This window comes from Macrotis lagotis, chromosome 1 (assembly GCF_037893015.1).
Source record: "Macrotis lagotis isolate mMagLag1 chromosome 1, bilby.v1.9.chrom.fasta, whole genome shotgun sequence".
In the NCBI taxonomy this organism is placed as follows: Eukaryota; Metazoa; Chordata; class Mammalia; order Peramelemorphia; family Peramelidae; genus Macrotis; species Macrotis lagotis.
The window spans coordinates 297,132,311-297,155,252 of NC_133658.1; the positions used below are offsets into that span (position 1 = coordinate 297,132,311).

The window sequence follows — 22,942 nt, forward strand, 5'->3', positions numbered from 1 at the left end:
CAGGCATTTAGGGATGTTGACTTGGCATTTTGATGAGAGATTAGGGTTGATGGTCTAGATTTAGTAACATCTACAGGTGATAGTTTCAACCAATGGGAATAACTAAGTTTCCAAGAGAGAAAATGTAGAGGAAGAAGATAAATGAGTCCAGGACAAAGCCTTGGGGAAAATACGCAGTTAAGAGGTAAAGTCTGAGAAAGAGCAGTGAGAGATAGTGGGGGAAGAATATTATAAGGAAACTGAGGTAAAGGGAGAAGTTTTCAAGGTATTGATCAAGGCAATGGCAGAGAAATATGGCAGAAAAGAGAAAGAGGATGAAAACTGAGCAATGGCCATTGGATTTGGAATGTAGGGCATCACTGACCCTGAGGTTTAATGGAAAAAATGCTTGAATAAGTGAGTTGAAATCTTGACTCTGCTTCTAATCAGTTGTGTAATCTTGGGCAAGTCATTTCCCCTTCTCTGACTCCAGTTTTTTCACCTGCAAAGTGAGGAGATTGGACTAGATCAGAGATTCACTCTTTTTCTTTTTGAGATCCCTTTCCATTCTTAAAAAACACTGAGAACTCCCTAGAGAGGTTTTTGTTTATGTGGGTTACATCTCTACCATGTTTAGCAAAGTCCTGTTGCATATAGGTAAATAAATGTTTGACGGTTGATTTATAAGATTTTTCATATCAGGTCCTTTTAATATTATTGTGGAAATGAATAGGTTTGACTTCAAGGATCTCTTGAAAAAGGTCTCAGGGATCCCTAAGGGTCCAATCAGTGAGCCAATCAGTCACTAAACATTTATTAAGCACCTACAACATGCTGAGCACTGCTGAGGGTGAGGGTACAAAGAATACAAAGGATAGTTTCTGCCCTCAAGGAGCTTAGAGTCTATTGGGGGAAAATAACACTAACAGGAAATTGAAAAGTAGGGTGCATACCTACATAGGAAATGAAGGGAAGGCTAGCTTGGGCACCCTCCTTTCATGGAGGATCCAGGACTATACTTCTAGAACCCTTAGAAACTCTGGATCTTTAAGATCCCGTCCATCTCTCTCTAAAATCTATGGTTCTAGATAAATTAATAATAATTACTAGTCTTTATAAGGCACCTCAAACTTTGCAAAGAGATTTAGCTAGATTCTCATTTGAACCTCACAAAAACTCTGTAAAGTAGGTACAACAGACATTGTTATCTTCACATTAAGATGGAATCCCAATTGCTGGAAGTTAAAGAGAGACTGGGTGATGAGGAAGTGGAAGATGTGGTTGTAGGTTCAAAAGTTTCTCTGTACCCATCAATGACCTGGACTGTACTAATGCCAGCCACCATTTCTGTAGTGCTTTATAATTTACAAAGCACTGTCCTCACAACATTCTTGTGAGGTAAGAAATTATCCCTTGTTATACATATTGGGAAACTGAGTCCCAGCACTATTACACTAAACTGTTTCCCTCCTCTATTTTCCAGTCTATGATATGTACTAAGAGCTCAATTTTCTGTGGAAAAGAAGATAAGAAGTCATACTATTTCAATTTAGAAGGGACCTTAGGGATCACCCAATCCAACCCCTACTTTAGATGGGTTCTGTAGGGAAATTAGAGGAAGGAGTCAACCCCTCACTTCTCAGGATTTGGGGAACCCTTAGGGGGTCCTTCTGTAGAGAGAGGTCTTGTCCAAATGAGAGACCAAGTTTCTCCAGGCCCTTCTTGGTTGCCCTGCTCCCAGTCCACTCGAGTTCTCAGTGTTTTGCTTCCCCTTTCTGTCTCCTCCTCTGGCTCTCATCTCCCTACAGTAACAGGGTTGGTGCCAGACCTGGCTCAGAAGAGTGTTTCATTCCATAAGCTGGGAATATTAAACTGATAACATTCTCTGAGCTATATTTAGCAGATGCTCAGTGGTACAGTCTGTTCTCACTGTGCAGTTAGCAGGGAGCGTAGCCGGAACGGGGACCTGAGAGGAAGGTGTGAGAGAGAAGAGAGAAAGAAACAGAGACAGGCAGAGAGAGAGAGAGAGAGAGAGAGATAAAGAAAGACAGAGACACAGAGAGACAGACAGAGACCCAGAGAAAGCCAGAGAGAAGAGGAAAAAAGAAAGGGAGAAAAATTTCTCCTTGTAAGAGGAGAAATTAACTTGTGTGCTTTAAAGGCCAACTCTCCCAACACGGTCCCCGTCATCTGAAACAGGAATGGCATTTGTGTGACTAATGAGGCATCTCACGCTGTGCCCCTTCATGGCCCCTACAGCAGCAGCTGGAGGGGGAACAGCTGGATGCTTGGCCCTGGAAGTGTGAAGGATGGGTTAGAATGGGGCCAGAGGGAGGGAGGTGGAGTGGCCATGTCACAATTATTAGAGCTCTCTAATCCCTTTCAATTCACCACCTTCCTGGCCCACCCCTCAAAACAAATCTTCTCCTCCATGGGGAAGAAATCCTAGCCAGAAATCCTCAGCTCTGTTCTCAAAAAATCCACAGATTTTTCAGAGAACTGGAGATGTTAAGTATTAGTTGTCAAAGGTTTCTAGAATTATAGAACATCAGAACTAGAACATAGAACGACAAGATTGTAAGGCACCTTAGAATATAAGACATAGAATTTTGGAGCTGGAATGGCCCTTAAGAAATAGAATGTCAGGGCTGGAATGGACCCTAGTACACAAGATACAGAATGTTAGAGGTGGAAGGGGTCCTAGAACATAAGATACATAATGTTAGAGGTATAAGGGGTCCTAGAACATAGGACACAGAATGTTAGAGGTGGAAGGCTTCTAGAACATAGGATACAGAATGTTAGAGGTAGAAGGGGTCCTAGAAATAGGACACAGAATGATAGAGGTAGAAGGGGCCCCAGAACATGGGACATAGAATGTTAAAGGTAGAAGGGGCCCTAGAACATAGTATATCAGAATTTAAAGGATCCTTGAAACATGAAACAGAATGTTGGAGCTGGGACAGTCCTTCAACATAGAACATAGACTGATGAAACTGGAAGGATCCTCAGAGACCAATGAGTCTAGAGGAGGAAATATCCCCTACCAAGTGGAAGTAGCCAAAGGTTAAACATAGAGTTAGTGGATAAACAGAGACAAGAGTCTGTCTCCATAGAGTATCAGTGTCCTGGGTTGTGATCTGCCATGTCTGCAATCCCTTCCTTAAAAAACCTGAGTCTAAGGATGGAAATAGAGTGAAACAGAGGATATGGCAGTAGATAGGATGTTGGAGAGTTAGAAAGACTAGATTCTAATCCTGACTTGTTCATTTATTAGCTGCATGGTCCTGGACAAATGAGTCCATGGCTCTTTGAGCCACAATATCCTCATCTGTGAAATGAAGGGAATGGTCTTGATCTCTAAAGATTCCTTAAACTCTAAGTCTAAGTCTTTTTCACCAGGCAGAGGAAGACAGGATATCATTTTTATAACTAGATTGAATGTGAGGTTGGGATCAATGGCCTGACATTTATTCTTTTCCTGGGATTCAGTTCTTCATATAGTCCAGTGAGGGAATCCTAGGACCCACTTACCTAAAGTGATTTGGGCAGGAGTATGAATTAGAACAGAGCCTCCTCCCAAGGACTTGACTACCTGGAATAGCTTTTCATGCTTCTCATGGCTTGAGGATGAATTATTTCCAGGAAAAATGGAGTGGGCTAGTAAACAAAAGGATGCTGATTGCTCCCTGTAGATCTTAATCATTAAAAAAGACCTCTAGACTTAGAGTTGGAAAGTTCCTGTCTCCACTTGAATACCAACTCTTTTACTTAGTACATGTTTGATCCTTGAAAAGTCCCATTCTCTCTCTGGGTCTTAGGTTTACTCATATGCAAAGTGAGAGTGTTAGATGAGATGAACTATTACATTCATTTCCAACTTTAGATCTTATACTTACTTCCAAAATGCTATTCTCCATAAACTGGTTACAGTAAAGGATAGAGCTCCAGTAACCCAATCTTTAGAAGGTACTGAGTATTTCTGTAGGGGTGGATTGTAGATGGGGAGGAGTACAGAGGAAAATAGGGTCAAGTGGGAGGGAGGGGAGATCAAGGTATTTATATATTCCCTTTTGCAACATCCATATGGTGTCCAGAGATGTCCAGTGACTCCTGATAAATAGATGGATTTATGAATGGATAGATAGAAACATAGATACATGGATAGGGGTGGGGTGTGTGTGTGTGTGTGTGTGTGTGTGTGTGTGAGAGAGAGAGAGAGAGAGAGAGAGAGAGAGAGAGAGAGAGAGAGAGAGCATTTAACACTTCTTATGAGCCAATCACTGTGCTGGGAAACAAAAGCAAACAAGATAGTCCCTGCCCTCAAGGAGCTTCTATTCTTTTTTTTTCCTTAGGATTTTATTTTTTTAATTGATATTTTATTTTTCCAATTACATGTTAAGAAAGTTTTTCAACAATCATCCACATGCATATTTATGTTACACAATTTTCTTTCACTCTCCCCCCTCCCCTCCCCTCCCCTCAGTGGCGAATGGTCTAGTGAACATTATACATGTACATTTATACTTAACATGTTTACATGCTAGTCATTTTCTGTATGAGGAATTAGGATAAAAAGGAAAGAAAGAAAACAATGGGATAGGAAGGAAAAACGTAAGAGAAATTTTTAAAAAGTGAACACAGTATTCATTCAGATTCTGTAGTTTTCTTTTTTGTTGTGTTGTGTTTTGTTTTGTTTTCCTTCATCAGGATGAGGATGGCATTGTCTATAACAGGTATCCCAAGATTATCCTAGAGGAGCTTCCACGATGAGAAAAATAATGGAGAAAATGGAGATGGATAAAAATAATACATAAAAGGAGAAAGATATCATATCAGTACTGATGACCATGTCATTCAAAAAAGTTCAGTTCTTCTGAAAAACCTATTCCTCTCTCTCTCTCTCTCTCTCTCTCTCTCTCTCTCTCTCTCTCTTAGGATTTCTCCACCATTCCATCTTTCCTTTGATTCCTCTCTCCCTTTTTCTTGATTGGAAAGATTACTGAATTTGGAGGAAGAGGATCTGGATTCAAATTATCATTCTGTTATTACTTGTGTGATGTTGGTTGAGTCATTTTACCTCTCTAGACCTGTTTTTTCCTTTGTAAAATAAAAATGCTGGACTAGGTAACTCCAAGATTCCTTCTGATTTTAAGATCTTTGATTCTTCTCCAGCTCTCTCTTCTTACTGTTTCATCTTTCAATCACCCCCTCCACCTTTCTGCTCCTATTTACTTTCTATTCCTCAGAGCCCCACCTCCACCTAGTTCTCATTTATATGCTTGTTACCTCTCTTCCTTCTCCCTTATGATTAAGAGTTTATGTTTCTAAAAAAAAGTTTATGATTCTGTAGGGCTGGAGTGATTCTAGTCCAAGAATTAAAACAAATTAGTCCAAAACCAAACTGTTAGTTTTGTGGGCCTCTCTGGACTTCAGTTCCTTCTCCATAAAATGATGGTTGTCAGGTATCTTTATGGCTCTAAAACTGTAAGATTCAATCAAAGAAGAGAATATAATGAGAGACAGAAGAGAGATGGAAATTGACTAAGGGAGACAGAGGGATCTGGTAAAGATGGGGAAGAATGAAAGAAAAGAGAAAGAGGAGAGGAGCTGTGGTATGGTACTTAGAAGACTTGGAAGAAGGAAACCTGGATTCAGATTCTGGGTCTGCTACTTATTATCTGTATGACTTTAGTTAGTCATTTAATGTCTTTTAACCTCAGGCTCCACATTTGTAAAATGGGGGCAATACAAATTACAATCTATCAGAAATGAGAGTCATAAATTAGGAAGAAGAGAAAAATGGGTTCAAGTGACTTTCCTAAAGTCACGCAGGTAAATCCTCAATCTGTGATCCTTTGGTTGTAAATTTGGTGTTTGTCCACTAAATCAAACTGCAGATCTAAGATGTTAGAAAAAAAATCAGCTTGGATTTTCCATTCCCTGCCTTTCCTGCACTTCTGCCCTTTGTTTGGGCCCTAGAGCTTGGACAGAGTTTAAGAAGGGACATGCTGGGTAAATGAGAATTCACTTGTCTAATTAAGGCCCAAAAGAGTGTGTGCTGGGACTGGCTCATGGACCCATTAGCCGGGTGACTGACTTCCCTGTGGAGGCCTAGCCATTCCTTTGCAACCTGAAAGAGAAAGGGGAAGGAACAATAGAACTGGTCACCTTCCTAAATGATTCTCTAATTCAAGGCTCCAGTAAGTTGGTTCCCCCTCTCATCTCTATTTTATTGATACTTTTTTTATTTTTATATCAACCTCATTTCAGAATAAATCCCTTCTCCTTCCCTTCCCTAGAGAGTCAACCCTTATAATAAAAAAATTAAAAAGCTGGGTAAAAGAGAGTTGGATGAAACTAACAAGTGTATCAACTGAGTCTAATGTTATATAGATAGATAGAATGGCCCATACCTATATTTCTCCATCTCTATAAGGAAGGGTTGGAGAAGCATTTTCTCATCTCTTCTTCAAGGCCAGACTTGGCCGTTATAATTATACAGCATTCAGTTCCTAGCATTCTCTTGTTGTTTTTTCCATTTAAATTATTGTAGTCATTTTACATACTTTTTTCCCAGTGCTTTTTACTTCCTTATGCCTCAGTTCATATAAGCCTTCCCAATTTTCTATATTCATTAATTCTTATAGGACAGTAAAATCAGATTGTGTTTATAGACTAGTTTGTTTAGTCATTCACCAATGGATAGAGTCCAGTGGTTTTATCTCTTTCTGTCTCTCCATATATGCACGTGCATATTTACATTAATGTATATATATGTAGATGCACACATATAAAATTTCATGCATACATATATAATATGTGTATATACACACACATATATATAGTTGTTCAGTCATTTTTGTCATGTCCGACTCTTTGTGACCCCATGTTTTCTTAGCAAAAGACACTGCAATGATTTGCCATTTATTTCTCCAGCTTTCACATGAGGAAACTGAGGCAAAAGGATTAAGTGACTTGTCCAGGATCACACAGCTAGTGTCTGGCACCAGATTTGAACTCAGGAAGATAAAAGTCTTCCTGCACTCTAATTACTGCATGCTCTAGTTGCTTATATACATATATATTAATATGGAAAACTGTATCATCATCACAACTCTTCCTTTCCCTAATACAGTTTGGCAATCACTCTCTATTCCAAGACAGTGGACAGGACTGGTTCCTAATGAGTCAAGAAGACCCTCCTGTCTCTTTCACTACTCTCCTTTCCTCTTTCTCTCTTTCCTTCCATTTTTTTTTCTCTTTTCTTCCCTCAGGAGGAGGGGACACCACTGAAAACCATTCCCTGGGATTAACAGCCATTGTCCCATAGAAGTCTTCCCATTCTAAGCAGCCACTCCTCCCCCATGGCTTGGCTTGGCACCAAAGTGAGGGAAAGATCATTGGACTAGGGACCAGTAGTAGGAGCTGGACCTAGCTCTGCTCCTAACTCAAAACTAGTTGGGGGTTTTTTGTCATCTAGAAAATGAGGGTTTGTTCCTTAAGAGTCCTTCCAGCTCTAACAATCTAAGTGGTCTCTGCCATTAGAGGTCTAGACAGCACTTAGCTCTGCACCAACCAATAGGTCAGTCAGAGGGATAAGGACTGGACCTGTGATTTCTTTGATACCCATTGAGAAAACTTCCTCTACCAGTGCAGGTTAGCACCTTCTCTGCAACATAGTCTTAGAGGTCAAGTGAATCAGAATCACATAACTATTGAATTATGCATTATTAGAACTTCATGGAGTTAATCCAACTCCTCTTTAATAGATAAAGAGGCCCAAGGTCACCCAGATAGTGAATCCCAGAGATGGATTCAAACCTGAATTCGGTCAGCATACCCATTTTTTGAGAATGTACTAAGGTATCAACTAAATGGTCAACTTTGGGCTAAACCACTGGCTAGGATACAAAAGAATACAAAATGCTGTCACAGGATCATGGATTCTGAGTGGAAAGGAACTTAGAGGTCAACAATTCTAGCTCCTTTATTTTACATGTGGGGAAACAGGGAGGTTTATTGGGTTCACATAGCTAAGAGGCATTTGGATCCAGGTTTTTCTGACTCCCAAGTCTAACATCCCATTCACTGTGACATACTGTCTCTCAGTAAATTAGTCCTTTCCCTGAAATGATCTCACAGATGAGGAGGCAAACTAACATGTTATGGGAGATAAAGTGGAAGAAATGGCATGAAGCAGTAATGGATTCATGAGCCCCTATGACTTGTACTTGTTCCCACCTACTTTTTATATACCCTGAACTGATCCTTCCAATATCTATCTGAGACAACCCTTAAGAGAACTCCAGTGGTGGAATAAGGAGCCCTTCCCACTGTGGGTATTCTCCCCTGACAAGCCCTGTCTGTCCAAGGGCTCAGTATCTCAATGCCAAGCATAGACCCTCTTCTTCCTCCAAGCTGCCACATCCCAGCAGGCTGAGGCTGCAATAACATAAATGGAGGAGAATCTGGGGGTCGTTTGGGGGAGATTTAGAGCCTGAGAGAGCCCAGGGGCCAGCTTGTGAAGTCAGGAGCCTAGTTTTTATTGGAGAAATAAAAAGGCAGCTGGTGCGTGACTCCACCTGGCGCTCACAGCTTAGAGGGGTCAGAGCCGAGCCAGGAAAGCAATGGTGGGGGGGGAGCCCAGCCCCAGGCACTGCCCATCGCCAGCTGGTGCTCAGCAGGTTGGGGGAGTGCTGAGCTGATCATCCTCTGGAGGAGTGAGGAGGTCCCTGGATCTGGCCTTCGTCCAGTTTTTCCTCACTTGTCCATTTCGTAGATCGTCATTTTAATATGGGAATTAGACCAAGCTGGGGCTTCTGACATCCATCTAGAAACAGAAGTAATTTGAGAGAGGAGGGGCAACCATTACAGAGATGGAAATGTATGGGTTTGTGTTTGTGTTTGTTTATCGGTGTGTATCTATGCTTTACGCACAAGTTATATGCAGAGTGTGTGCCATTCCTTTCCATCTCTAATGTTCTGTGAATGTGTGAACTATGGGGCTCTATGTGAATTATGCGTGAGTTTGTGCCAGTGAGTTGTGTAAGCTGATTGTGTGTGAAATTGAGTTGTGAATGTGGTTGTATATTACAGAGTATGAGTTGTGTGTGTGTATATTATGTGAGTAGTGTGTGGAGATTGTATGTGTGTAAATAAAACTACACTTTGTTCAGGATTATTTGATGAATTTTTATCTATTCTCCATGACTGTGAATGACTGAGAGGGTCTTAGCTCTCTGATCTATGCCTCACCCTTCTACTAACCCAGCTTTGGAGTCTCTGACAAAGGAAATTGAATCCTTTATGTGGAGGAAAGGCAGAGAAAGAAAAGTGGTCAGTCTTAGAGTCACAGCCCGGAGACCCAGTACAGCCCTTACCTCCCAATTGAAACTGAGCTGGGATCCCTTTGCTCCTTCCCAGGTGTGATCCGCACAGCAGTGGCTGACTTGGACCGGGAGAAACAGGAGCGTTATGAGGTTGTGATCCGGGCTACAGACATGGCTGGTCAGCTGGGAGGCTTGTCGGGCTCCACTACAGTTACCATCGTCATTACTGATGTCAATGACAACCCACCCCGCTTTCCACAGAGTAAGGACCCCTGCTTGGCCTCCCCCCCATTTTCAGGATTCATTGTCCATCAAAACTTCCTCTGCTCTCAATTCAGTTCAATTCATTCAATAATTACTGTTATGTGAAAGGTACTCTTCTGGCACTGGGGATGCAAAGATTAAAAAAAAAAATTAGACTCTACCCTAAATGAACTTACATTTTTCCTACCAACTTTTTCTCTCTGCACCCCATCTCTCATGGTGCTTATCTTCCTTCTTCCTCTGTTTTTGAAGAATAAGAGGCCCTCCCATTAATTATCTTCCTGTCCAAGGATCCCTTGTTCTATTCACATTTTCCAGTGGCACTTCCCCTCAAATTGTCCTGGAAGGGATCTTGATGGTCAGATATGATAGGGGCATTGAATCATAGAGGGTACTGGGAGGGAAGAGACCTGATAACTCTTGCTGAGGCCAGCTAAGCCAGGCCTTGCCATCTGCCTGACTTGGGAAAGATTAGTATCATCACCAGATATCTGCTAGAGGAAGAGTTAGCTAAGACCCCCCAGTCCTCTGCTCACTCCCCCACTTCTTGCTCAAGAAATCTTCCCCTTCCTTCCTGAACCTGCCATTTACTACTGGTGTGATTACATTCTTCCCCTTTATGAGCTTCAGTTTTATCATCTGTAAAAAGGGGGTAATTCACATACATAATTCACGGGGGCATTGTGAGGAAAGCACTTTATAAACTTTTTAAGTGCTATCAAAACATGAGTTATTATTTTTGCCATCATGCAACAGGGACACCAAAGAGCTACATATTATCAAAGCTCTCATCCATGATTACACAAGGCTCAAAACACCCAAAAGACATATAGAGAGAGGAAGTTATTGAACTTCATTTGCTTATAAGGAAAGATATCCAAAGAATGGAAGCCCAAAATACATTTTGAGTTAGAGTGACTGCATTGGAACTTGGGTCTCCTGACTCTGAGCTTGGGGTTCTTACCGCTTCTCCACATTGCTTAAAGTTGTTCTGAGTCTTGAGTTCCAGAGCTTGGACTTGGCTCTGACTGGGGCCTGGAAGTCTGGGCACCTAGAGTCAGATTTATTCCAAGCCATCAGCAAGATGTCCTGACTCCTGAAGCCCAGCTGGTGAGGGTTGTTCTTCTGCAGCCTGATGAGGGTTTACAGGCTCTCTCCCCCACACCACCCCACTCTCAAGACCATTTTGCTGATGAGGAAACTGAAGCCCAGAGAAGTAGATGATTTGTCTAAGCTCCCATAGCCTTTCAGTCCTTTTCCCTGGCTTCCTTTCCCCTAGAGCTTCACTCTGTCTACCCAGCTGGGCCCCCCAACCATCCTTAACTCCAATCCTTACTGCTGCCGCGCCACCACCGCCTGCGAACTGGGGAAGCAGCCAGGCACTGGCAGAGATTAAATGCCGGTGGGAATGTGAGCTGATTCCTATCAGACGAGTCATTATGAGAGGTCTGGAGCTCTCACATTAGGACTCCACCACAGGGGACTGACCCCCGAGAGATAACAGAAGCCTATCCGCATGGAGCCAGCCATAATCTGTGTCTTGCACTCCTGCTGGGGAGCAGGCCTGCTACAGGCTGCTGGGGAGGGATCCAGCCTTTGGGAAAGATGGGGGTAGGGCTATGCAGCTGGTCAGCCCCACTGGCATAAGGGGCAGAGGAAAGACTGACCCAGTAGCCTTGCCTGCCAAGCCCCAATGACAAAAGTCTCTCCCTCATTAGGCAGGATCTTAGATCGTCAAAGCTGAATAGATACCTTAGAACACCAGAAGTTTAGTGCTGGAAGGAACTTTAGAACCAAAAGGGGTAGCATCTATAGAGACTGTTTAGTCTAATCCCATTATTTTAAGGATGAGACAACTGAGATCCATAGAAGCTGTCATTTCCCAGTATCATAGACTGAAACAGCAGCAGAACTGGAAATTGAACCCAGGTCTCCCTATGCCCAGTTAAAAAGAACTATAGATGGGGCATCCATCCATCTACCTATCTATTTATCCTATGATTGTTTCCAACCTACTCCCAGGCTTAAAGAACTATAGAATGGTGGCATCTATCCATTCATCTTTCTATCCTATGATTGTTTCCAATCTATTCCCAGGCTTAAAGCAGGCATGGGTGCCACATCTGAACTTCAAGTATGGCATCAGCCTCTTCTTGATCCTCATAATTATTTTTTTTAAAAATGTGTGCTGCCATCTTCTGTTTTCATCATAACCTTTGAATGTAGGTGAGGGATCCCTATTAGAACAGAGATGAAGAAACTGAAACTTGAGTCTAGAACTCTGGTTTCTAGTCCATTGTCCTTACCACAACAAGCTTGGGGTGCTTAGTAGTGCTTGAATCACAAGACTACAAACCTCTGAATCCTGATATAGCTGCAAGTCAGGATGGAGCAGAAGCAAGGGCACCATGTGTGTAGTTAGAGGAGTTGGATCCATATCTCTGCTCTGCTACTTATTAGCTGTGTGCTATTGGAAAAGTCACTTCCTCATTCTGGGTCTCTTCTATGAAATAAAGGAGATTGAACTGAATGATTTCTAAGGCCCCGTCCAGCTCAGCATCCTATGATTCCTACAAATATTCTCATCACTCAACTCTAAGCTCCAATTCAGGCCTTCTCTGGCAGGGAATTTTTTTAATCTAAGGACTTGGTTCCCCAATTTAATTCAATTCAACAATTTTTAGATGCCTACTCTCAGCTGGTATAAAGATAAGGTATAGTTCTTTCTATCAAGAAAGTACATTCCTTCTCCACCTTCCTGCCCCCATATCCTCCCACTATCTAAAATTCCCTTCCTCGATTCATCCCCTATCCCATTATTATACCCCTTCCCATTCCTTCTCCCAGAGAAACAGAGGGTAAAAGGTCTGTGGTTTCTCTGGAAAAGGGTGGATGGTGGCAGGGCAAGGGCCTTAAAGGGCCTTAATATTGGAACTAAGAGTTCCTCAGCTCACAGGCTCTGTGGGACCCCTTTCCAGAGATGTACCAGTTCAGCATCGTGGAGACAGCACCCATTGGCACTGCCATTGGGAGAGTGAAGGCTGAGGACTCGGATGTGGGAGAAAACACAGACATGACATACCAGCTCAAGGATGAGGGCGGCGGGGACATGTTCAAGGTTACGACAGACAGCAACACCCAGGAGGCCATCATCACTGTGCAAAAGGTGGAGACCCTGGTGGGGTGGGATGGGGAGAAGCATACATCAAGAAGTCTGGGGTGGGGTTGTTGGAGCAGCATGGTATCATAGGATGAGCCCTGGCCATTGAGTCAGCAGATCTAATTTTGGATCCTAGCTCTATAATAACTTAGTAGCTCTGTGACCTTGGGCAAGTCATTTTTACCATTCTGGGCCTTTTTCTTCTCTAGAATGACAAAATAAAGAGGCTGGGTTAGGTGATCCCTAAGAATCCTTTTAAGCTCTGACATTCTGTATTTTATACCTTTAGAATTCTAAGCTCCAAGGCCACTATCATTTCTAATACTGTGTTCTGAGTACTAACTTCCAATGTTCTACAGCCCTTTCCAAATACAAAATCAAAGTCAAAAAAAATGTGAGGTGATTCTAAAATGGTAGAATAAAGGGATATATCTTTGCCTCCCCTGGAAGGGAACCAACAATCCTTTTCTCCCTTCATGATAAGTAGAACATCCATTCTTCTGGCTACCCCACCCCCCAGATGGCCATTCAAAGAGAGTCTCCTCTCACCACACTCACTCCTGAGGTACCCTCAGCTGCTCTGTCATGTCTGTATGGTAGTGAAGTGAGCCCCTGTCTGATTGATGACTCCACTCCAGACCCGTCACTTAGAGGCTTCCCTGCATCCTGATTTCCCAGGAGCAGAGGCTACTAGGAATACGAGTGGAATGGGCTTTTCCCAGAATGGGAAAGGGGAGAGAGGGAGAAGCTTGGCCTTGACTTTAGTAATGACTCTTCTTTCTAAAATCAGGAAGATCCAAACTACATATATATATGTATATATATAATACATATATATATATGTATATATACACATATATATATAGGCAAAACAGGCAGCCCCCTATGGTGAGCTATTTAGAGGGTCTTTGGGAAGGCCTCTTATGCCCTCAGATATATCTTCCAGCACTTGTCACAGAGACTAAAATTCTACCATCTGTGTCATTCCTTTGGGTGAAGCTATTGTCTCCAGAAGGTCCCAGTTAGTGTTTAATGAGGGGGTAAGAAATTAATCATTAGCATTCATTGATGAATTGGTTCAGAGTGTACAGTCACCAGGGAATCAGAGTAAAGCATGAGATTTTAATACACATATAGAATCCTGGGACTACAAATTGTTGGAGCTGGAAGAGGCTTTGGAAATCTTTTAGTTTAAACCTTTCATTTTATAGAGGAGGAAACTGAGGCCTAGAGAGGTAGTGATTTGCCCAGGACCAAAGAACAAGACATTGGCAAACCTGGGATTATAGCCTTGCTCTTCTGACCCAAAGGTCATTGCTCTAAGTGAGAGTGGGGGCGCTAAGAAGGAGCTCAGACCATGCTCACATAGCTGGCAAAAGATAGGGAGATGAAGAGACCTAGTCCTGGGAGAGATATGTACCCACCACAAGAGAGGTATACCTCCTTGATAGCCCAGCCCCAGCAAGGCCTTCCCTTTTTACTATGCCTGACATTCTACTATTAAGGTAGAGTTTTTTTTGAGTTATCCTCAGCTCCAAAAGGTCCAAAAGGGGCAGCACGGAAGGCTTAGATCTTTGTTACTCCTGTACCACCCATTTACCCACACATCCAGAGCATCACAAGAACCGCCCCCCCCCCAGGCCCAAGCTCTAAAAGTTCCCCTTTCACCCGTCCCTCTCTGTATCCTAGTGCCTGGACTTTGAGGCTCAGGCCACACACACGGTGGTGCTCGAAGCCTTGAACAAGTTTGTGGACCCACGATTTGTTGACCTGGGAACCTTCAAGGACCAAGCAATTGTCCGGGTGACGGTGATGGATGTGGATGAACCTCCTGAATTCCGACCTCCCTCTGGGCTCATGGAAGTACAGGAAGATGCCCAAATTGGTTCCATAGTTGGTGTGGTAACAGCGCTGGACCCTGATGCTGCCAACAGGCCTGTCCGGTGAGGCTCTCTCCTACCCATCTGGGACCTATTAGGGCTAATGCACCCCTCCCCCCACAAGAAGTTCAAAGAAGGGAGAACACAGCTTGCTGACAAAAGTCAGGAAGGGCATCCCAAAGGATCTGGTTTCTGAAGGATACTAGGTGGCTAACTAACTCAGAGTCAGTAAGATCTGAATTCAAATTTGACCCCAGACACATACTAGCTGTGGGACCCTGGGCAAGTCATTTATCTTATCTGCCTCAGTTTCCTCAACTGTAAAGCAGGGATAATAATAGTTCTTACATCCCAGGCTTGTTGTGAGGATCAAATAAGATATTTGTAAAGTGCTTAGCACAGTGTCTGGTGCACAGTTCCTTCTCCTTTCCCTTACTATTGGAAACTAGACTAAGTGAAGACAAGAAATAGTGAGAAGAGCCTACTGGACTGGGAGTCAGAGGACTTGGATTTGAATCTTGGCAGCTTCTCTTTGCATGATCATCGCATCATCCCACTCTGACTTTGAGCTACTTATTACTCTTCTCTGGACCTCAGTTTCCTCTTGGATTGGCCTGATAATCTTTAAGGTCCCTTTCGACCCTAAATCTTCTGTTCATTTCAGGCTAGAAAGCACAATGTAAACAATAGCCTGGAGGAAGGAAAGAAAAACAATGAAAAGAATATAAAAAGTCCCATTTCATTGGAGCAGAAGATTCTTCCTGTTCAAAGAGGGCTGGAAAATAGGTCTGCAAAGGGTGACAGCAGCCAAGCATAGGGAGGGCTTTACATGCCAAGATTAGAAGCTAATTACTCTGTGGACAATGAGGAGTCAGGGAAAGGTTATACACTGGGAGATACTAGGGTTAGGTGGCCAGATATAACCCTTCTGGGGCTAAGGCAGCCTTGCAGACATCTGTCTGCATTCTGACCAGCCTCTCTTGACCTATCTCACTTTCCAGCCATATGCTTTGTTAGCTGGGAGCATCAAGAGCTAACGTGACTGAATTAGTGCTTGGAGAGTTAGGGAACTTTGTTTTCACCAAGTTTTCCATCCAACTTAATTTCATCCATATGTTCTGGGTTCATTCCATGGGGCTGAAGAGGCCAGCAACAATAAAATATCTTGTGTATGACACACATAATCCTATTTACAAAAACCTGACCATACTGTTTATAACAAAACGCTGCAGCACCAGAGCTTTTGAATCTAGATCACTGAAATATAGAACATAGTATGTCAGAACTGGAAGGAACCTTAGAACTCTGAATGTCACTGCTGGAAGGAAGATAGCTTGATATAGTTAAAAAAAAAAAGCAAGATGTGGAGTCAAAGTCAATTCCCAGCTCAATTCCTTAAAAACTATAACTACTTGATAACATGCAATTTTGAACAAATCCAATCACAGAATCACAGGTTTTTAGCCCTTCTGGACTTTAGTGATCTCACTTATAAAAGGAAGAGATGTATTAGATGGTTTCTATGACCTTTTATTGATTGAAATACTATGATCTTATGACCTTAGAACACAGAACATGAGATGTTAGCACTAGAAGGGACCTTAGAACATTAAATAATAATAGCTGGCATTTATATATCACATCAAGGTTTGCAAAACACCTTTAAAACATCACATTTTATTTTCACAACAACTCAAGGAGTTTAGAGACAATTATTATCCTCATTTTATAGATGAGGAAACTTTGGCAGACAGGTTAAAGGACTTGCCCAGGGTTATACAACTAGTAAGTGTCTGAGGAGGGTTTAAACTCTATAATTCCTAAATAGATCTAGTACTCTGATCTACTGAGCCATTCAGCTATGTTATAGAGTTAGAAAGAGGCTTGAGATTTTAGTCCAAATTCATTTTACAGATGAGGAAACTGAGGCCCAGGGTAGGAAATCAACTAGCCAGAGATCAAACAGTGACTTAGCCAGGTCCCAGGAAACCAAAATGATGTGTAGACCCTCTTGCTTGAGGGTCAATGAAGGCATTATAACAGATATGACCACCCAGCTGGAAGCATAATGAGACAGACCATGGATGATGAACTGTGGATGCCAGAGAGGTCATAGGTCTTGGGTAAGGAAAGAAAGCACTCCCGCGGTTGAACAAGATGGCAGGGGAAAAAAGGGAGTAGTCAATTTCTAAGCACAAAGGAATATCCATTCTTGAGGAAAGAGAGAAATAAAATCGTGTGTGTGTGTGTGTGTGTGTATGTGTTTGTGTTTATGTGCACATGTATACGTGTGTGTGTGTGTGTGTGTGTGTGTGTCTGTGTGCATGTAAGCTAGGAAAGGGGGTGGTAGAGACTAGCTCATTTAGCCAAAGTCCCTCCTATCTTGTTTTCCTTCCTTTCTCTGGAGAGCCCCCCTCCCACAACAGTGATTACCCAGGGCATGCAAAAGCAGCTGGGAGGGGCTGCCAACTGGACTGAGTCACTCCAGGAGTGAGAGGGGGAATTGAAAAGCTGATTTGCCAAACAGCAGTTCTCTGCAGTGGGTTTCTTTGCTGCATCCCAGGCCCCCTCTGCTGGCTTGGAAACCTAAGAAAGGGAGACAAGTCTATAGACCAGGGAAAAGCATATACTTGAAAGGATGCTTACCCACCTACCAGGCAGACCTCAAAATAGAATGGAGGAATGGGATAGATAGTCATTGGGAAGGGCAAGGGTAGGGTGGAGGTGAACAGTAGGAGGAAGGTGAAATAAGGAAACATACACACAACATCATTCTTTAAACACGGGGAAGAGAAAGCTAGGATGGTGTGTACTGAAGCATCTGGAGGCAGACATCCACATGTTCTAGCACCATCACTCAATCACATGTCCATAAATGTACCCAGTTGATTTGCCATTAATTCACTGTGTGATCTGGAAAATCTACCTCCTCTCTCTCTGCATCTCAGTTCCCCTACTTGTAAAATGAGGGAAATAAAGGTAGTATGATGGCACAGAGAGCCAGTCTCCAGATAGTTGGAAAGACTGGGTTTCAAATCCTGTCTCTGACACTTAATGACTGTGGGCACCTGGGTAAGTCACATAACATCTCAGTAAGCACCCCATACAACTCCCTAAGACCATTAAGCTTTGAGGGAGTTGCCTTAGTGGGAGTTTCTATGTCAAAGAATCACAGGTCTGGACTTCCCCAACCCAAAATGAGATTAGATGATTCCTAAGCACCTTCTAGTGCTGATGTCTAGACTTATGTGCAAGTCTTGTGCATACAAACTCATACATGCCCCTGTCTTACTGACCCCTACTCCAGTGATATTGGAAACTAACAAACTCACTTGGTATCTCCAAGTGGACATTACCATTTCCCCTGGTATTGCAGGATTAGATGGCTATGCACAGATGTGTACATTTGTTTGTGCAATGCTTGGTGGATCCAAAAAGAACACCCTGTGTATACTTCTCTCTCCCTTTCCAGGAATAAGATGCCTATATATAGTCTGGGAAGTAAAGAATTCAGCTCAAGCTAGGAATGGATAGTCAGCAATCATGCTTATACACCTGCTTACCTGGCTATCCCTATTACTTATATATTCCTTTTCATAGCTCACATTCAGCATTTTTACTATTTACAAAACACTTTTTAGACATTAACTCATCAGATCCTTCTTGCAGTCCTGTGAGGAAGGAGACAAGCCAAGGCAAGGCAGGGCAGGATAGGCATTGATTTCTGAGGTCCATTCTTAAATTCCAGGATCCCAGAACTGGAAGGAGTTTCAGAGGGCATCTAACCCTTGTATTACCTCCAAAAGGTAATCAACCTAACCTCTGCTTGAAAACCTTCCCTGATGGAGAGAACTCATTACTTCATATGGCAGTCCATTCTATTTTGGCATAGAGCAAAATTTTTAAAAGTTTGCCCCTTAATATGAACTAAAATTAGCCACTTCGCACCTTCCATTAATTTTCTCCAGTTTTATTCTCTAGGATTCCCCAAACCCCAAGAACTTCAGGGGCTTGAAGATTACCATCATATCCCTTGTACGTCTCTTTTCCAGTCTAACCATGGCCTTCAAATCTCTGGACCTCAGTTTCCTTGTTGCCACCCTGAGACTGCAAAATTAGCTACATTTAAAGAAGGGAAACAATCCTAGTGAGTTAAAGGGACTTGTTCCCAGCCCCAGGATTAGTAGTAGAATAGCAGATACTCAAATACCAATCATAGAACCACAGAACTTAAGATTTCTGAGTATCTGAGTATGATGTAAGCTCTTTGGGTGTAGAAACTATTATTTGTTTTTTCTTAAATGTACCAATTGAGCCTAGCACAGTACATTCCTTTTTTAAATTTTTATTTTAAGGCAATGGGGTTAAGTGACTTGCCCAAGGTCACACATCTAGGCCATTATTAAGGGTCTGAGGCCAAATTTGAACTCCAGATTCTCCTGACTCCAGGGCTGGTGCTCTATCCACTATGCCACTTAGCTGTCCCCAGTACCTTTCATAAAGTAAGTGCTTCAGATATATTTGTTGAACTGAATAAGATATGCAGTCAAAGGGACTTTGAAGATCATCTAAGACCCCCCCCCCCAGGAATGGAAATGACTTGTCCAGTGTCACAGTCACACAGATACAAAAGAATAAAGTAGCATTGAAACTCAGGCCCCCTGACTTCAGAGTCAGTGCTTTTTCCACTATATAGGCAAGCATAAAGATTTACAGCCCTCTCTATGAGACCCCCATGTAGCACCCAAATGAAAACTCGATGAGCCCCTGGACTCTGAGTGCCTCTAGAATGGAGTCTTTTGCCCTCCTTTCTGCTCCCAGGCACTAGACCTCTTCTCAACTACTTTCACCCTTCTTTGTTCTGTGGGAGAGGACACCTGAATTCTTCATTTTTTAGGAGAGGCCTTCTCACTGAAGCCCCCATCCTGGGACTGATGGCAGGTGACATTCTCTTTTTGTCTCTCTGTCTCTCTCCCCCCACTTCTTTCTTTGTTTCTCTCCTTTCAATTTCTCTCTCTCACTCACTCTCAGACACACAGCTATACACAAACATGCCAGTCACATTCACACATATGCCCAAAGCTACACACACACACACACACACACACACACACACACACACACACACACACACACACTTAGTCCACTGGCTCTCACAAAACCCTAGGCTCAGCAGCAATGACTATGACCTGTGTCTCTGGTAGTCAAGTTGCTGTCCTTGGGAACACCTGGCTCAGGATTCCCTCATCTTTTCTTCCCTCCCTCTGGCTCTTCCTTTGTCTCAACATTATTTACTTATAGAGGGAACAAAAAAGCCAAGAACTGAGAACAAACAACCTTTGAAAGCTGAGGAGGCAGAATGAAGGGGAAAAAGAATTGGCAAAGAAGAGAAGGAGAAGAGGGGAAGAGAAGGAAGGAGAAGAAGAATGAAAGGAAGAAGGAAATATATGAGAAGGATAAGAGAAGGGATGGAGAAAGAGAGAGGGAGGCAAAGGGAAGAAGGGGAGGAATAGAAGGGGAGAAAGAAGGAGGCAGAGAAAAAGGGAGGAGGAGAAGAAGAGAAAGGGAAATGAAAAGATGAGAGAATGGGGAGGAAGTGGGGGTGGGAAGAAGAGAAGCAAGAAAGGAACAGTGAAGAAAGGGAGAGAGGGAAAAGGAGAGAGAAGAGGAAGAAAGGGAAACAATGAGAAGGAAGAAAAAGGGAGAGCAAAAAAGAAGGAAGACAGAGAAGAAAAGGAAGAAACAAAAAATGGAGGAAGACAGAGGAATGGGAAGAAAGTGAGGGATGAGGACTAGGAAGAGAAGAAACAAGAGGGAAAGAGAGAAAAGGGAGAGTAAGGGAGGTGGAAAGAAGAAAAAGAGAAAGTGAGGGGGAGGAAGAAAGCAAAGATTGAGAGGAGAGAAAAGTAGAGGACATAAGTGAAGGGGGAGATAAAGAGGAGGGGAAGGGGGAAAAGATAGGAGGTGGGAAGAGAAAGGAAAAATAAGAGGTGCTAAGAGAGTTAGGAAAGAGAACAGAGTAGGAAGCTTACAGGCAAGGGATGAGAAAGAGGAAGATAAAGAGGAGACAGGAGGAAAGGGGAGGAGAAAAATAGGGGGAAAGGGGCAAAGATAGAAGAGAAGGGAGGAGAAGTGGAAGATGAAAAAGGAAAGAGGGAGGCAGAGAAAAGAAAAAGGAAAGTTACATAGGAGAGGAAAAAGAGGTAAATACCTTCCCTTCTTTGGGCCTCAGTTTCCTGAAAGGTTGGACTAGAATGCTTTTAATTCTCCTTTCTACTTGAAAGTTTATCTTCTGGGACAGTGGTTGGACTAAGCTGGGGGTCAAGAAACTTGAGTTCAAATGTGACCTCAGATGCATGACCCTGAGCAAGTCAATTAACCTGGAATGACACCATCACCATCTTCCCAAATCTGTGTTCTTTGTTTTTAGATACTTTCTAGCTCTAAATCTGTCCTCAAGGATAGGACACCATTCAAAGAGGGAATCCTCAGCTGGAAGCAGCACCTATCTGACTTATAAACTAAAATTTATTTACTTGGACTTCTCTCGTGGGACCAGTCACCTTCCCCATTCCTTCCCCACTGAGTTGACAGTTTCTTGTACCCCGTTATAACATCAGTCCTCAAACTTATCCTGTTCCTATCAAATTCAAGCATCTGGAGATGAACAAGTTACTCCCCGCCCCCCCCCATTTACTTTCCCCATTTGCAAAATGAAGGAATTGGATTCCAACTGGTCTTCAAGCCCCTTCCAGTTTTTTCATTCTAGGAGGTAAATGAGCAGGGTTTAGGGATAGGGAGGATAGTAAAGCAGGACACCAAGACCAGTTTATTAGCTTTCCCTTCTCTTTCTGCCCATGAAAAATAGATTGGCTTTGGTAGATCTGGCTAGAATGTGATTTCTCCCTCATCTGGACTCCCATCATTCAGCTTGTGACCTGCAGTTATCACATCCTGCTTGCTGTTATGGTTGTACCTCTATTCTTTCTCCCCCACTAAAACTCTGTAGTGTCACCTCCCTGTGGGAAAGAACAGGATCTTGTTTCTTTTTTATGTTCCGTGATCCCACCAAACACAAGATCCCAGGGAGACATCACATAATAGAGATGGAAGGGACACAGCTCAGAGGGAACTTAGCAAATATCCCTTTCAACCCCTTCATTTGCAGAGGAGAGAACTGAGGCCGGGAGAGGGAAAGGTCACTCAGCCAGTTAGTGGTCAAGTTGGAACTAGAAGCCTGGAATTCTGATTTCGAAACCATTATCTCTTTTTCCACTCGGCCTAGCCACCTCTGTGCAGGCTCAATGAAGCATCTTTCCCATGGCTGTGGACGGTGCTAATTAAGCAGCTTGGCTGGAGAGGATTGACACATGCCCGGCCGGTTGGGCTGGGGCCCAGTCTCAAATAATGATTGTCGGGGCTTCTCTTTGCCGCAGCTGGTCTCCCTGGAGGTTGCTCAGGGACTTCAGCTCCCAGACCCAGTCCGGTGGGGTAGGTGGAAGCGGCTGGGCAGGGGCTGCTGGCTCGGCGCTTGGGCTCTAGGCTCCCACTCCCCGCCCCTCGCCCCCCGCCCTCCCGGGCCCCGCTTTGTCCGGGTCCACACAAAGAACCTCTTGTTGGGCCCGAGGCCGCCCTTTGTCTGGGCCGCGAGCTGCTGGGGGAGGGGGCCCCAGGCTCCCCGCGCTTCGGCCCGGCTTTATCAGCTCTGGGAAGACGTCGGCGGGAGCGCAGCCTGCGCCGTGTTCGGCCGCCGGAGACATGTGTTAGACACGGGCCCGCGCAGCCCCCGCCGCACAGAGGCAGGCGGGAGCCGGGAAGGAGCCCGAACAAAGGGCTTCTTTCACGCGGCGATTGGAAGGCTGCGGCCGAGCAGATCCCGGCGTTGGGTTGGGCAGGCGGACGCGCGGGAAGGGCCGAGGGATGCGGCCTGGGGAGAGGGGCCGGATGGCCCCTGGCCCCCAGTCCCCCCGGGGCTGCTACGGCGAGAAGAGAAGGGGGGACGGGGGAGAAGGAAGAGGAGCCGGCGGGAGGGAGGGAGGGGAGCCGCAGAGCGCGGCCAGGATGATGGACGGAGCCTGGGGCCTGGCTCCCCGCGAGTCCGGGCATTCACCCGGGGCACCCCGCAGTGAAGCCTCGGTAAAAGCAGGGATGCGCCTAAAGCCCCGACACTGCGACATCCTTTCAGACCTTTCAAGTATAGTGAGCCCTCTCTGGAAACTGGGCATTTCCAACTGCTTGTCTAGAAGAAGAATGTGAAAGACCACACAGAAGGATGGCAGACCCAGATCTAGAGAGAGAGGGAAGGACCTGGACCAACTGCCTCATCT

The 22,942-nt window shown here is 43.9% G+C and overlaps 1 protein-coding gene across 4 annotated transcripts in view; it reads left to right on the forward strand.

The window, feature by feature from the left end:
- CDH22 (cadherin 22) overlaps window positions 1-22,942 on the forward strand; it is a 185,769-nt gene that overhangs the window by 133,693 nt on the left and 29,134 nt on the right. For all 4 annotated transcript variants that reach the window (XM_074211194.1, XM_074211195.1, XM_074211197.1 and 1 more), the window contains 3 exons: window positions 9,406-9,573; window positions 12,554-12,741; window positions 14,425-14,678. In XM_074211194.1, coding sequence (XP_074067295.1) covers window positions 9,406-9,573; window positions 12,554-12,741; window positions 14,425-14,678 — 610 coding nt within the window. The remainder of the gene's footprint in view (window positions 1-9,405; window positions 9,574-12,553; window positions 12,742-14,424; window positions 14,679-22,942) is intronic.